At 37.2% G+C, this 17,589-nt stretch overlaps 1 protein-coding gene across 1 annotated transcript in view; it reads left to right on the plus strand.

The window, feature by feature from the left end:
• Positions 1–17,589, plus strand: part of FAF1 (Fas associated factor 1) — a 278,015-nt gene that overhangs the window by 67,627 nt on the left and 192,799 nt on the right. Inside the window, exon 7 of the mRNA XM_048498943.1 lies at positions 769–874. Coding sequence (XP_048354900.1) covers positions 769–874 — 106 coding nt within the window. The remainder of the gene's footprint in view (positions 1–768; positions 875–17,589) is intronic.

A 17,589-nucleotide genomic window follows, 5' to 3' on the forward strand; every position in this document is an offset into this window, starting at 1 on the left:
GACAATTTACAAATTGGTGAATAAATAACATTTATACGGCTAAACTATGAAAAATAGGGATGAAATTATATCTTTAGATAAAAGTGCACTTATTATTTCTTGAGATTTCTTGAGCATCAGAACTTTTTATTCTTTTCAGCAGCACCCCCTAAAACTAATTGTCAACACTTATCAACACATCAACACTTATCAAGTTAACTAATTAGGAGACAAGTGGGTGTGTGTTCGTAAAGCCATAAATATTGGAGTATATTAAGGTGGCATTACAGAGGTGGCATTACATAAATCTGTATCCAAAATACTGTCCAGTGGTAAAAAGGTGGTTTCATAAATATGCAAAAGAAATAGTCTATATGCATTTACTTTATATAAAAATATCTATATATTTGCTAGTGTTTATTATCAAAGCTTTTTTTTTTGAGGGTTTCTAAACTTTTGTTTTCAGGATCAGTTAATATTCTCTTGAGTTAAATATAGTTGAAGGTTATGTCTATAGCTGTTGTCTCAGTGTAGAAAACGCAAAAGAGCTAAAATGGAGCTCTAGACTCTCCAGCCACTTTAGGAGAGAAGGAGTTAACAGGTTAGTCCCTTTGGTCATTCTCCACATGCTTCCTTGCCTTTAGGAGCAAAAAGGAAAGCGATGATAACATTGTGCCTGGACTTGTCTCAGTAGAGTTTAGGGTACTCCTGGGGTTTTTGCAGTTAAATGTAAAGCAAGCTAGAACATGCTTGCCCCTGATTTTCTTGTTTTTCTTTCAACCCTTTCAGTGCCCTGCAGGAATCATTAAATCAAAACTTCATGCTGATCGTCACCCATCGAGAAGTCCAGCGGGAGTACAACCTCAACTTCTCAGGAAGTAGTACCATTCAGGAGGTGAGTCTGTCTCACAGTTGTAGAATAAATGTAGCTCATTATAACCAATGTTAGCTTTGTTAAAGAGGGCTTATGTATTCAGTCTGCAGACTTCCTTTCGTCTTTCGTTATTCAGTTTTTAAATTTTAATTAACTGGATGATGAAAGATTACTGTAGGTACATCAGATGGTGTGACCTACATTTAAAATCTGACTTAATTTTGCCCCAAAGGAGTAATGCTTTTAGTAGTATGTTGCGTTTTAGTAACCGAATGAATCACAAGAGGTGAGCTAGTGTCATATAGTCAGTTTTTTCCATTCTTTTTTGATCCTCTGCCATTTTGGGGGTATATTTTGACTTGTTTTTGAGTATATTATTGGGTTAAAGAAACTACTACTGTATTGCCTTGACTATGGATTGGATGGTTGAGAAGCAGTTTCTCTTCAAGAATGATATCACTGTTATTCTACAGAACAGCCAGCAGGGGGTGCTGTTGCAAAGATAAGTTCCATGCCAATTCATCACTGAGCGACAGATGTACTTCCTAAAATAATCATAGCCTTCTGGCTTAGAAGTTGAAATGCTTGTCTGTTCCTTAACCTTGTGGTATTACCTACCCCCGCCCTCAACAAAACAATCAGCTCAGCTTTTTTCTGTTTAGTTAATCACAGTCCAAACTCATACTCTCAGTCTGAAAACAAGATCTTTACTTTTAACATTCATCATTGTCCAACTTAACACAGTGGTCATGATCCAGGGAGTCCCATGCATATGCAAAAATCAATCTGCATGTGAATATCCATTTTTCCTTCCAACAGCAGTTCCTCACCCCTCATATGGTGCTAGAAGCCCCCCCCCCCCCCGCAGATTGCTTCTATGGGAAGAAAGTTAAAAAAAACCCCTGTGCATACATGGAATGTCCATTGTGGTGCTTCGAATTTGTTCATATTTCATGGTTTTCTGTTTTGCAATTAGTTGTGTTTATAATGATTATTTAAAAAGAGTTAAAAAGCAAACAGCAGAAATGAAATATGAAGCTTACAGATAGTAACGGTGTGAAATACTGTACCAGGCAAGAGAAAACAGATTTTGACCGAGTCATTTCAGTTTGACAAGGTTTTTAGTTTTTGAGTTTGACAAGGTTTTTAGATTCTGTATATTATTAAACAAACAAAAAGGAAATACATGGTACAATCAAGACTGTTAGAGCATAATCTTTTGACAAGACCCCTTTTTGTTTTTCATTATAGCAGATTAACTGTGCAATCCTACACAAACTTATCCCAGTCTAAACCCATTGATATCAATAGGCCTAAACGGGAATAATTGTATGTAGGAATGCACTCTGGAATTCCACTTCAGGGAGTGAAATTAGATGTGAAAACCCTGAATTTGAAACTTTTTTGCTGCTAAAACAATACCTGTATTTGTTTAATTTGCATTTTTGTTACGTCCCGTTAAATATATTACACTTTGGATTCCTTTCAACTCCTGCGCCTACTGCATGCCCATCTGTCCTTTCAGCGCAAATGTGGATTTTTATAAGTAAGAACAGTTTAAAGTTCAAGACTATAAGCTTGCGGATTGATTTCTGTTTCAAGATCAGTTGTGTAGCATTACAATTATCTAACTATGCTTCATAGCTTGCAAACTAAAAATAAATAATCCAGATCCTTTTATTAGACTTGAGGAACCCTGAGATTCTATGAAATAAAGCTAATTATTAGACATTGCTTCTAATAGACCTCCTCACACAATGCTGTAGTTACAAACAGATAATTTCTGTATAAAGAAATTTAATTTATTATTCCAGTAAAGAAGCTATCTCAAAGATATTAGTGGGTAGATCAGATGTACTCTTCTGGGAAACTTTCTTCCAATCCCAAATTAAAATGAAATTTCTCAGCACTACCAGTGTTTCAAAATAGGGAGAGCATAAAACTCTGAACTGAAATCCTAAGGAGTATGTGAGACTGATATTCTAGATTTGACAATAAGGAGCATTCTTATTGCTACATTGGTTTATTGCTACATGGTTTATTCAAATTTAGGATTTATTAACTGCAATCTAGAAAATAGCAATACAGAGCTTAGAATGAATCTTACCCCCCCCCCCCTTCTCAAATGGCAATCCCCAGTGTTGTAAGGCAAGCTGTTTATAATAGTGGGGGACTGCAAAAGCAGTTAGTGTTTTTATCATCAAAAAGGGAAACAGAATACAATTCTGTAAAGTCAATCTTTAGATGCAAATATTAGCCAGTAATCACTTTCACTTTTTCACTTTCATTTTTTCAAAGGTGATCTTTCTGTTGGGAGCTTTTTTGTTTGTTTCCAGAGATTGGCAAAAGTGAATCTAGCTCCTGTTACTACATACAATATAATCACTTTATTTTTATTTTTTTAGTATGGATACTATATAGTTCAGTAAAATTAATTCTGGTGTGCAAATGTAAGTCTATTACTTTCTCTTTTTTCTTTGATATAATTGAAATTAATTTTTAAGGCAATTTGTGTTTTACATGCTTTACAAGAAAATTAAGTATCTGATTGTCATGTAAGCCTTTGCAATTCAGCATGTCTAAAGGAAATTTCTAAATGGGGCCGTTATTTTGCATTCCAGCTCAAAAATGTGCATTAAACTAAATTATTGTATGTGGAATTTTAATATGTGCAATCTCATATATTTGAGATTTTTTATCATCAGTTTATAAACTTTCGGGCTAATTGAACTTCATGTGCAAATTGCAACTATCAACCACCAGAGGGCAGGAAGGACTATTCAATTATTCTATAAAAATGCCATCCTGCGTTTTCAAATTAGCTTCTGGTATATTAACAAAAAAGAAGTATAATGGCTGAGTTATTGTTTGATTTACTGATAATTGGCATATTGCGTGAAGGAGACTTAATTTCACCCTTTAAAATTAAACAGGGAGATTTAAAAAGACATAAAATATTCATTAATGTTCAGTGATTATAAAGCAGTGGCATATATTTATTTTACCTTTATTACTGTTTCGATGGGAAAATACTGCAAATATTTCAGAAATCGAGTTGGCCATACTGACAAGTTGAAATGTTTAAGCAGTGTTAATGCAATCCACTCAGACCTGATATCATATGCAGAAAGATTCAAAATGTCTACATCAATTATTAAAGGAAATACTTAAAATTCTAGAAATGTTTTATGGCTCAACACAACTATTGGATGCAACTGTCTCTCCAGATCCAGTGTATTCAGCTACATTTTATGCTGCAATGACTTGCAGCAATAAATATTTTTCCTGTGTTTTCCAAATAAAATGGTGTCATGAATGGTGTCATTCCATGAGTTAGTAAAAAAACTGTTAGGCAAACTGACACACTATTAGCATATTCTTGTACTTTCAAACTATTTGATTATCTTTCAGAATGTATATTGAAAAAACGAGTAAAACAGACAGTGAATTTAAAAAGGGATCTTAATATTCTGGATAAGAAAAAAAGAAAAGTACCAAATGTAGGCTACTTCTCTAAATAAATACTTCTCTGTATGACTTTCTCTTGCTCCTGCTTTGGTGTTATAATGTTGAAGCAGACTTTTTTAACAGCTGGGGTGTTGTGTGGTTTCCGGGCTGTATGGCCGTGTTCTAGTAGCATTTTCTCCTGACCTTTCACCTGTATCTGTGGCTGACATCTTCAGCCACAAATGCAGGTGGAACTTCAGGAGAAAATGCTACTAGAACACGGCCATACAGCCCGGAAACCACACAACAAACCAGTGATTCTATGACAATACATTGAACATCTCTACCGGGTTTTTACAGCACTTGTAGAATTGGAGAATCTTACAATAATATTATTCATACACTGGAAAACTTCATGCCCTGAGTCAAGCTTGGAGATCAGCCTACCTGAAGGTTCAAATGTGTTGATGGAAAGTCCAGTGACTGTGGACCCCTCCATTTGAATACACTTGGCTGAAACTACACAGTGTACATGGTACTTATGTTCTCCCCCCCCCCCCCCAAATTTCAAAATGACAAATTTTGGGTTACTTGTTCAGATATTTATATTAATATAACATTTACAGTGCAGTCCTGGTTGGGGGGAGAAATAGTTGTGCCATGGCCAGGGATGGCACAGCTATAGAGTGATTGCGCCTAAGAGGTTTACTGCACTGCGGCCAGCAAGCCAACAGCGATAGCAAGCCAACCCTTCCCCTGTGAAAGTGGCATTTGCAGTACAGTGGGCTGTGCCACTGATTTTTCTGGTGTAATTCAACTCCAGCAAGTGGCGGCATTCCCAGGCTGAAAGGGCGCTGGAAGCCAACTATATTTGCCCTCACCTTTGGGAATACCCCCTTTGGTTTCAACTAGATCATGAAGACAGATAGATGCATTGAAAATGTAGTTAATGTAATATATATTTTTATAAATATATGAAATTAGAAAACCAGCAGTATCTGTGATGTATGTTCCTTTAAGTAGGATTGTTTCCCTAGCACACCTGATGTTTATTAAGTGTTTTATCATGAGCTGGTTTTGCTCTCTTGTAGTTGTTGTTTGCTGTCTATGTTCAGAGACTTTGAGTCTCCAGGCTTACCTCTCCATTAAACTCTACTGCTGTCCTATGAACATGTTTGAGGATTGCTGCAACTAAGAGACATTACATGGTGTCAGAATATGGACTGTTTTTGACCCCCATGTCCTCTTGTGTTGCAAGTGGGTGGGATGCAGATATGACTTTGAGAGGGTGTAAAGTTAAACTGTAAAGTTTAACTTGGATATAGAGGCTGAGGCAAATGTGTTGACATTCCAAATATTTAATGACTTCCCAGGTCAGAAAGTACTAATTAAGAGTGAGACAACTCTTGTAGCATATGGTGGGACACAGATAAAGCCTCTCGGCACTATTGTCCTTGAAGGTTGTACTTCAAAGGGGACAGCCAAATTGTTGTTCTATGTAACAGATGCAACAACTCTTCCATTGTTAGGTAGGGCGGCTGGTGAGACCTTGAATTTAGTTCGTCAAGTTCATGCTATACTGCCAGCTGAAATTTTGTCACGTGAACAGTTATTTGCAACATATTCTGATATTTCTGAAGGTCTTGGGGAATTTGAAGGTGCCTATATATACATGTTGATCCAACCGTCCCCCAGTGATTCAGGGTTGCAGGAAGGTACCTTTTGCAATACTTGAGAGGTTAAAAGAGACCTTATGTCAAATGAGAAGTACAGGAGTGATATCCAAAGTTGTAAGACCTGCAGAGTGGGTGAATAGTTTGGTCATCACAGAAAAAAAAATGGGGTGCTGCATGCATGTTTGGATCCTCATGATCTGAATAAGTCAATGCATAGGCAGCATTACACTTCCTACAGTGGATTATATTTTGAGTCAATTGGCTAGAATGAAAGTTTTTACAATTGTAGATGAAAAGGATGGCTATTGGCAGGTTAAGTTGGATGAAGCCTCATCATGTCTATGTATATTTAATACACCTTGGGGAAGGTATTGTTTTAACAGCCTGCCATTTGGACTTAAATCTTCCAGTGAGGTGTTTCAGCAGAAAAATGAGGAGACCTTTGGTCACATAAAAGGAGTATGTATGATAGCTGATGATATGATTATAGTAGCAAAGACCTCTGAGGAGCATGATCAGATCTTACATCAGGTGATGGAAACAGCAAGGGCTGTTAAATTTAATTGAGAAAAGATTCAATTTAAGGTGGACTCTGTGAGGTATATGGGCCATATTGTGACTGCTCAAGGTGTTAAGGTAGATGATGAAAAAGTAAAAGCCATTCCAGAAATGCCATCTCCACAGGACAGACAAAGTGTCTTAGATTCTTGGAGTCTGTCCAATACTTGGCAAAAATTTTCCAATTATCCCTAATTTGGACCCTAAATAATTTATCACATGGTTCTCTCCTCCATCATCTTATTTTCACAACAACCTTGTTAGGTATTTTGGGTTGAAAGACTGTGACAATTCTATGGTCACCTGATGAGTTTCTGTAGCAAGACAGAGATTTGAACCCAGTTGTCCCAGGTCTAGATGTTCCAAACTCCTAGAGAAGCCTCCCTTTGTTATTATTTTTTTTTGCAATTTCTGCTGAACTCTCCCATTGCATTTCCCACGCTTAACCCTACCTAATAGAGGGCAATCCAGTTGAAAAGAGGAGGCTAGAGAAAGATTTTTGCCATTCCTGGTCTTCCATGTTACAGCATGGAATCCCTTTGAGCTATTTGAACTTAGCCCACATAGTTTGCAGGAAGCAAGAATTTTGGTGTGATTTTTGCCTCTCCCACAGGGTGAGATAATATCATGAGCCCTAGAACAGCAGCAGTGGCAGAGTTCATAGTTCTTGTTCTGGTTTTGTGAGTAGAAGAGGTTTCCCCCACACTCACCAAATTTCTCTTTTGCCACATAATTGAATAATTATTTATTTGTATTTATTTAAATTTAGAATTTTTAAACCGCCCTCCCCCGAACGACTCAGGGCGGAGAACAACAAAAGAAGTACAATAAGTTAAACATATAATCACATTAAAACCTATCACAGTTAAAAACAGTAAAAACAATAAAACAGGATATTACTATGTAAATGTTAAGCAGCATGGGAAACACCTCTGAAGGAAACTCACCCCCTGACACAGTCCTCTGGCCAGAGAGGCACAAGATCCCAAGGCACAAATTTCTGGAGGTGGGAGTCCAAATCCAAATCCAAAACCTTTATTAGGCATAAAACCGGTGTGTGTCAAGAATTCCAAATACAATAAGATCATTACTGCACAACTTGCAGTACACAAAGTAAAAATATAGCAACAGCGTCAGAGATTTCAACATTAGAGTTATTTAGAAGCTTAGCCATTTTTATCTTATCAGAAAGGAGCATAAATCCTGTTGGTAATACAGTTCTCAAATCAAATCAAAATTAACTGGAATAAGGAAACTAAATTTAAAGCAGATTCACTATTACACAGTCCCTTTATGCTGTCTTTTAGGCATGCTCTATTATCATCTCCTTCACCTGCTGAGTGTATTGGCAAGTTTGAAGTTCTGACCAGGAGGTGGGAGTCACTGCCACTGGCCCCCAGAAACCTCCTATAGATGATACAAGGCAGCTGCCAACACACACCAACTCTCCCACTGTCGCGTTGCGAGAATTTGGGAGACTTATTTAAATCAGAAATAATGTGGAGTGAATAGACAAAGCATTTTTTCAGATTAGGTATTTCCTCAACCTCCTTTCCAATTGCATGACGTGGCTGAAGGAGGGAGGTACAGCATATAGACCATAACATGCCACTCCACTGAAGGCATTCAAGTCAGTTGATTGTTAGAAGCAGTCCTGCTTCCCAGTATTATACTGTGAGAGTTCAGCAAGATGCAGAAGATAATAACTTTTCACTGTGGCTCAACATCTGCCCAATTCTCAATCAAACCTGTCCTGAATTAACTAGGACACTGTTTTGATATACTTATATAAGGCATTTCTTTCTGATCTTTCCATTGTCATGAACGTACAAGGCAGCTTTCAAAAGTGGATGTAATTGTTTAAAAAATAAGTGATGTAAAATAATTAATGCCTAGTACTTCAAATTAGACCCAGAACCAAATTGTGAGGCCATTCTTAAAGTATTGAATTTGTGTGTTAATACTGCCAGATTCCAGACAATATCCTGGCCACAGTATTCTGCAGCACATGGAGTGCATTGCAGTAGTCCAGCTTGGATATTATCAAGGCATGTCTGACAGCGATGAGGTCTCTTTTCTCCAGGAACAGCAGCAGTTGATGATCTAGCCTGAGCTTGTAATAGGTACTCCTGGTCTACCTCTGACACCTGTTTGTCTAAGGTAGGTACAGAGTCCAGAAAAATCCACTAACCATGATTCCCATCCAGAACAGGTCCCATGTGAGAATTAGTCCCAGTCCATAACACTTTTTTCTTGTGTGGATTAAATGTGTTCATCCAAAGCTATCAATCCTAAGTTGCCTCTGGGAACTGGTTCAGGGTTTCCAGTATTTCTGATAGGAAGGAAGGATGCAGTTGGCCATCAACATCTCTAAATGACTTCTTTAAGAGGGGTTCATGTAAATGTTAAGCAGCATGGGAAACTCTGTTGTACTTCATAAGCCAATGACCCCAAGGTAGACAATTAGTCCTCCAGTACCACTGGCTGTTATCTGCCCACCAGGAAGGATTGGCACCACTGGAAAACAGTGCCTCCAGAGAGTGATGAAGGGAGGGAAACTGTGCCCGGGACATGAACTGCCCCCACGCCCTGCTCTGGACACCCCCAACCCTGGACACGCTCTGCCCCGATACGTGACTTCAGTGGCAGTGCCCAGGGCGAGCTGCCCCAGTTGTCCCCATTGCAGCTCTGCCTCTGCCTCTAGCACCTATCCTTTCTAGATCATATAGAAGGGTATCATGCTTGTTGGTACTGCTGAGATGTTCAGGAGATAAGTTTCCCTTGTTGATTGGAGATGGTCATTTATCAGGACAATCGAGACCATTTTTGTCCCATAACCAAGTTGGGTGCTAGGTCAACAATATTGCTGTTATTTGATGTTTCTTAATCATATTCCAGAACAGTGGTTCTCAACCTTTTTGAGTTTGAGAACACCTTTTTAAGATAAAAAAAATTAGATGCCATGTGAAAGTAACTATTAGTATCCTTTGATGGAGAAAATACATAATGACAAAAAAGCTCCTTTGAAGTCAGTAACGCTTTAAAATGGATTTTTTTATTGATCAAGGCAGGATCTACATATTTTTGAAAAATAGTAATCCATACATGTGTGAGACATTTATTCAGTCTATAGAAGGTACGTTTTCTTTATTATACTCATTTAATGGGAAGACTGGTGCAGTTTTGCAGCGTTTGAAGATTGGAAGTCTGGTTGAAGGGTAGACAGTACAGACCAATTATTCGACTGTTTAAGAAAGCTTCATATGCTTGTATCATTTCGAGTTACTGGTATATTTATTTATTTATTTATTAGCTTTGATATACCGCCCTATCCCCGAAGGGCTCAGGGTGGTGAACAATATAAAATATGATATATAAAAACGTACATCCAAGTTAAAACAATTACATTTTAAAACAATGTCCCACAGACCTGTATACAACCCTCCCTGGAACGTTGCCTGGAACGATCCCCTTAAGAAGTTATTTGGTACTCATGGAAATTTACTTGGATGCTCAATGAGTGTTCAGTCCTTGATTCAACAATGGATGGATGGAGTGTTGTGGGATTTCCGGGCTGTATGGCTGTGTTCTGGTAGCATTTTCTCCTGACGTTTCGCCTGCTGGCATCTTCTGAGGATCCTCAGGAGGATCCTTCTGAGGAGACTGCAAACGACACAACACACCAGTGATTTGGGCCGGGAAAGCCTTCGACAATACAATGGATGGATGCTTATTTATTTCGATTTTAACTTTGCTTTTCAATGATAAGTTCCCTCCCAAAATATCTTACAAGTATCAGAATCTAATACAAATTATGATTAAAGTACAATATAAAATATTTCTTGTGTAGAGAATTCTTAGTCGTGCTGGATCCATTCATAATCTAGGGATGCCTGGCTGCTCCCCTACGCCAGTGGCCTCAAGTCACACCCCTTGCAATAACTGTACAGTCTTCTAGGGGTCCTTGGCCCACAAGTTGGGAATTACTGCTGTAGAAGATAGGTGGGTGACTATAGCTCATTGGTGATCTGGACCTGGATGTTGTGGTACAATCTGTTACAAGTCATGAGACTTCAACTGCTTAACTGCTTTCAGGAAGTGTTGATCTACCTTTTGCCTACAGAAGATCCCATGTTGAGTCTCTGGAAATTCAGAAGGATTTCAAATTGAATGTATTAGTTTCTGTACTGTACCCTAGATGTAAAACAATCTACTTTTTATTACAGGACTCTGGACATAACTGTAACTTGTAATACAAATGTAAGATATGAGGAAAAAACTTGCTTTTGACTCAATACTGTATGTCATGTAGCCCCAGCTCTGTGAAATTTGAAATGCTTATGCCTGAAACCATGGAGAGTTGTTGCCAGTCAGAATTGACAGTATAGAGCTATTTTGACCACAGAGGGCCAAATGAAACAAAGTCCGCTGAACCATTTTTACATAAAGTGGCTTGCAGCAGTTTAAAATATAGGAAACTAAAAATCCATACATAAAAGTATAAAAAGGGTCTTGCTCAGAACACTTTATGGGCTTGCATTGTACTTTCTATTTTCTTGAATAGAAGAGAATAAGATATTAGGAGAGTTAACAGTTTAGAGGATTGAAATTCTTTACTTGAGAGAACTGACTAGCTCCATCACATTCGAGAGTAATGAGTCCTCCTGGAACCTGGCTCAATGTCATTATCAAAGGAATGGCTGTCAGAAAGGTCTGGAAACTAGGTCTCAGGAATATCGATGGCATGGTACAATAAGGCCAGCATATGGCTTGAAGAATGTTGAAGTAGATTCCTTGTTATATTGCTTTGGATGATGGCAATTTGCAGAATCTTGATCATGGTTTTGTGCTAAAATCTTACAAAGAAGGCTGTTTCTCTATGACAGGAGATGCATTTAGAAGCAATTTGATTTGAAAAGTTAAATATTTCTAGTAAGAGTGCGTCCAGGATACACAGGTAGGAAACTCATTGCAGAACCTGGGAAAACACGACACATGTCAAAACCCAGAAACTTAAATACGCATGAGTTGTCTCGAGATTTGTGCAGTTTAACTAGGTCGCCTACTGGTCTTCAGCAAGAAATTGGTGGGTGTTTGCACATCTTAACTGACAGAGAGATGTTATTACATGGGAGTTTCAGAAATTAAGCGAACTGGGACTAACTGAAGTTCACACAGCAGGAATGTAGGAGTGTTGGTGCAAATCAAGTTCACCAGATAAAGACTCTATGTGGAGGAGTGAGGAATCAAACCCAGTTCTCCAGATTACAGTCCACCTGCTCTTAACCAGTACACCACACTGGTTCTCAGATAAGCAGATCTATTTCCAACCTCTGCCATGACATCGCTATGAACTACCCTAGAACCAGAAGCCTGATCTTAGGCTGTCTGGATGGTACATTTACCATGTTTTTGGCTGATGATACGTTGTCTAGCAAGAGTAAATGCCATGTGTGTTGATAGTTTCAAATGTTAATAGCATTAGGATTTAAGGAAGAAGCAGTTTCTGGGAAATCCTATAAGCCTTTGCAAGCTTCCCAAAGGAAATTGCAGGTCAGTTCTTTGAAATGAACCATAGACAGATAGTTGACATTCTTTGACAGTTTGGAATCAGAACTCTGTGGTCAGCCAATAATGCAAACTTCTTTCCTCAGGAGTGTAATGTAAATGTTATAACTGCCACAGATTAAAAGGTTTTCAGAGAACACATCACAGTGCTATTGAGGGGGATTCTTGAGGTGGAAAAATGTACATTGCTCAATCTTCCAAATGAACTAATATATCAGGTGGAAAATCCCCATGATGCCTATATGATCTAGTCAAAACTTTAGTGCCTGTGGCAAGCCAGAATGTCTTACTGAGGAAATGTATTGAGGCATTTGAACCTATCTGGCAAGAGGGATATGAAGATGGTGAGGCAAAATCACTGGCCAGTAGATAGGAATCCTTTTTGTTTGTTTGTTTGTTTGTTTATTTGTAAAGAAAGCTTCAGAAACAACCCTGCAAAATATGTTCCTTTCCTTCTCTCTTCATCCTACCCACCACAATCTTCCAGTTCCTGCATGTGTACTAAAACTCTCTGTTCTTGGATTGTCTCTCCCTCCACTTTCACCAGCATATACTCCAGTGCTATGTGCACAATTTCAGTGAACAGTCCTCTCCCCACTGTTAAAGTCATGACTGGTTCCTTCAGTTCATGTTACATGACCTGTCATGTGCTTGCAGCTCATTGGGTCCCATGATACCATGTAGCAGTTGTAGGTCCAGAAAAGTAGCAAATAGCATTCAGGATTCTGACATGTTTTGGTTTTAAATTCACTGGTCTTGAATACACTATTTTTGTGTCTTTTACTCTGACATCTGTTATTTTGTATTTTCTGTTTTCCTGTCATTCTAATGTGATTGTTCTTGGTGCTCAAATTACAATAACCTATTGACATTGATTAGCAGCCAGTGTATAAAATTATTTCTGCTCTTGCTCTTATTAACTTCCTTTGTTAATGGATGAATGCCAAAAACCCTGTGACATTTAGGCAGAGATATTTCACAGAAAACTATGGATAATAACAATAAACAAACGCATGTGATGAGAAGCAGACTTAGCCATATAGAAAATAATCAGAGCACGGTTTTGTTTGTTTGTTTTTGTTTTATCTGTTCAGCTTTTAGATTTTAAGAAACAATATACAGGTTCTTGGTAAGCAGGGGTTCATTTAACAGTAAAGATTATGGCCCAGTCACAAATTTATTCCTGATATGTGCACATGCAGTCTCAGTTAGAAACTTTATATAAGTCAGCTGTTCTGTAGCAGGGAGGTGTGAATATGAGGCAAAATCCAGTTTCCCTTTATCCGTCCCAAACAGTTGATCAGCAGTGTTTATGATATACTAACAGTGCTACATTTGCACAGCTTCCGTTGCTGGATCTGGCAGAGGAATTACATTAACAACAGCTGACTTGTGTACGACTCCAACCCTGCCATGAATATACATGCAGTACCCTGTTTTAACATGTGCATGACCCCAGCTGGATCAGGACATGTAACCTAAATTAATGAATTCTAACCATTTAAAGAATTTTGCTAAATATTAAGTGACTGCTTGATCTACTTATAAATGAAGCATTACATCGTTTGGTTTGTATATCTAAAGTCATCACATTACTGATGATATTTTAATTGCATAACAGCCTCTTGTCATCTTTTAACATTTGTTGTATGTTGACACTTACATGTATTTCAGTTACTATTGAATGCTTACAGTATCTGTGGTTAGGATCCATAGAACAAAAGGAATTTTTGGTTTTGTTTTTTCTTTAAATTGGGGACTCTTTTCCCATAGCACATGTTTCTTTGAAAGTCCCTTCAGGGTCAGAAAGGGGTTACCAGATTGCATAACATAGTAGGGGCTGCTGCTTTTGAACTGAACTGAAACCATGGCCCATGTTTACAACACTGAGGCAGAATGGTGATTTTATTTACAGTGGTATTGCAGAATATATTTATTATATGATAGAACATATAATTACTCCCCTCCCTAACTAATTGTGAATATAAACATGTTGTTGAACAAATTAACCGTATGACATTTTTGGTTGGTTTTCTACTAATATCTAAATATGTTTGTTTATGAATCTGTACTTGTATCCTGAAATGTTGTATAAGGATGTTGTATAAGGATGTCATAGGAAGTTGTATAAGGATGTCATAGGAAGTTATCCAAAAGCCTGTTTAGTTCCCATTGTGATAAAACAGTCATTCCTAATTATCTGTGATTATGAAATTTTACTCTGTTCCAACTGCAGGTGAAAAAGAATGACTGTACATATATTTTATAAACTTGACACATAACACAGCAGGCAAGAAAGAAGAGCTTGCAGGAAACTATGTTAAAATAGATCTGCTATGTATACCTGTTTTGATGTGACATCCCCTTTGAATGGATGTAGTTTGGTGTCTAAATGAAGTATGTAGGCATATCAGTGCGTCTGTGATTCTGTGTAGATTTTTTATGCTTAACTGAAACACGAAGCTGATACAAAGAATTCATTTAAAATTGGCTTCTTATTATGGGATGTAGCAGGTATTGAGGAATATCTTTCATAACCTGTAATGTATGTGGTTGGCAACTTGGAAAGGCAGTGCTTTAAATAAATTATTTTCAGTTATCAGAAACTAATAAATCAAGACATATTTATATGCAAGAAAAGGCAGAGAGTAAATAATTGCACTGGTGACCAATACTGTAATAATCCTGTTTTACAATATGCACTTGACAGGTTGTAATAGTGCTAATTGAAGAGACTAATTCACACTTGCTTCATTCTATTCAAAGGCAAAATCAGCAGCTTGTTTTGCTTTTGACCAGATGGTCCTGATGAACACCTACTGTGCACTTTAAGTGCTTTACTAGAATTACAAAGGCTGGGGGGTTGCGTCCAACTCAAAATGATTTGAGAAGAAGAGTGAAAAAAAACCCTTCTGTGCTCAATGGATTTGGTGCAACTAAATTAATTCTAGTGGGCCCATTACACATTGAGCCCCCTTTTCAAAGTCCTGAGCCTCCTCGTTTGTTCTGTAGCAATGAGAAAGTGAAAGGCAGATTACTGCAAACAGAAATAAAAAAAGTGCTCTGAAAGGGAGAAAAGAGGCCTTGAAGCCTTTTCATATCATTTTGGGTTTTTCAAGTGCGTTATTTTTGGGGAGGGTGGATGTCTGAAAAGCCAATTGGAGTTTTTTTGTTTTAAAGTGCGCTATTTAAGTACCATGAATATAAAAGCAAGAGCAACAGTTGACTGAGTTTACTGTGGGTAAAGCTTTGTGTCCCAAGGATGAATCAAATTCATTATAGTCAGCTCTTTGTGTTTTAATATGAATGTGAGGTTAGTTTCACAAGACTGTGTCTGTTTAGGATAATTATTATTTAATATTTTCTTTTCATAAAGTTATCACTGTAGATGTCTGAAATTCTAAACAAGCCAGCTTTTTATATTTTTTTCAAAAAATGAACTTTGAAGCATGCAGCGAGTTTAAAACTCAAAAGGATGCTGTTAATTTCCAAGAAAAGAGAGGCTTTTTCCAACAGCACTGAAGCAGAGATTATTATAACTAATTAGAAGTCACACATCTGTTAGTCTTTGGTTTGTGAACAGTAGTGTGTATCCTCTCTCTCTCTCTCTCTCTCTCTCTCTCTCTCTCTCTCTCTCTGTGTGTGTGTGTGTGTATGTTCAAATATATATAAAGGTACATGTATATATAATAACGAATATAAAGAGATCTACGTATAGCTTTGCTCATGAACTTCTCCAAGTATATAGATATCCATGTGAAAATATATTTTGGGTTATATAATCTGATGTTACAAATATATTGTCATATAAGTTGACTCTTGGATGTAAGAAATTCAGTTTAAGTCAATGAACTTTCTTGTGTGTGTTTTTTAAAGCCAATCTTGATGATTTCTAAAACAGCCCTCATTTTTTAGAAATGAAATGAAAACCACCATCCAGTATTACACGCAGCCACAGACTTTGGAAAGAGCTGGAATGCTCTTTATTTTAAGCATGCAAGCATAATGTTCACTCTTGGAAAAAGTATGAGTGTGAAATGGTAAACAAATAAGAAAGCAGCTACTGTTCACAAACATCAGGTGGCTACATTTACAGTACTGATGTGGTTTCTTCTGCAAATGGAAGTATGCTTCAGAGAGCTGGATAGGTGTATGTCACTGAATATCAATTAGGGTAAATTGGATCTCGAAGTCTTACATTTGTCTTCTTCTGTCCATCTCCCTCTGAGTCAATTTTTGCAGTAACTACAAAATTTTGTAAACATATCAGAACCTTGAATTAAAATAAAAGTGATGGGGGCAATTTCCCAGAAATTAAATTATTTTCCAACTTGTAAATTTTTGGTATACTTTAAATTCTTCCTATGAAGCCGACATAGTGTCATAGGAGGTGGGGGAGAGAAAGAAAGGGAACTTGCATAATTAAAACAATTAAAATGCAAGGATGGGGGAATCTGAAGCCGTTCCTTCTGGTAATATTGGTATCTTTTAAGCCATTTTAGGTAACATTGATTAGCCTTATTAATCTGGTCATTTTTCACCTTGCCTTTTAAAAGTAGATTTGTGAAAAGAGATGACTTTGTACCATCAAACAATCCAATTATATTGATAACTAGGGAGGTGCTAATGAACTGTTAACTCTGGCAAAACTTTTTTGTAAACCTGAGATAAAAATAATCGCCATCTTGAAATATTTAAGAAAGATTTCAAATTACTTTATATGCTGTGTATATTGTAAATATGTGCATACTAGACCTGACAAATCAGTAGAAACTTTATAATGAGGATGAAACTATAAAGAATATCCCCCATAGTATAGTGAGGTATAATAGCTTTTAAAATGCTTCTGAACATCTTTTTACTTGATGGACATATTGTGGGAACTGTTACTTGCTTAGAAAGTGATGAGATGTGTCACAACCTACAGTTTTTTAATCCTAATGGGGAAATTGATAGATGAGATGGATTTCAGTGCAGCTGTACCAGCATAAGTGGTCTACAACTGCCAATCTAATATGGTTATAATTACACCTTAATACCACTTTCTCTATTATCTCAAGAGGATCTTCTACTCTGGTTTTTAAAAACTGTGTTTACGTTGTGGCCTGGATCTTTCATATTGAAACCACTAATTTAAGCTGAAAGAGAAAGACTGTAAGAATTATAGGCAATTAAAGATGTACTTTCATCTTTAAGTATAAAATGTGTTAAGATTATTTATATCAAAATTGTTCCTTTGGTCAACATATAAAAATCATGGCTGTAAATTAAACAGTCCTGAAGCTTATTTAAAGGGTAATGTAGCCTCATAATCACTCACAGTAAATCCCTGTTACTGTTTTTAAAGCTCTCGACAAACATTTGCTGTAAGTGGCCAAATTTATGCTTTGCTTTGTGGCTGTTGCGTGACCAGACAGAGTGGCACAGGATTGTTTTAAGGTTTTTACAGCTGCAGGGGAAAAGCATCTGTTCTTAGAAAATCCAGCA

Source organism: Sphaerodactylus townsendi, linkage group LG05 (genome assembly GCF_021028975.2).
Source record: "Sphaerodactylus townsendi isolate TG3544 linkage group LG05, MPM_Stown_v2.3, whole genome shotgun sequence".
NCBI lineage: Eukaryota > Metazoa > Chordata > Lepidosauria > Squamata > Sphaerodactylidae > Sphaerodactylus > Sphaerodactylus townsendi.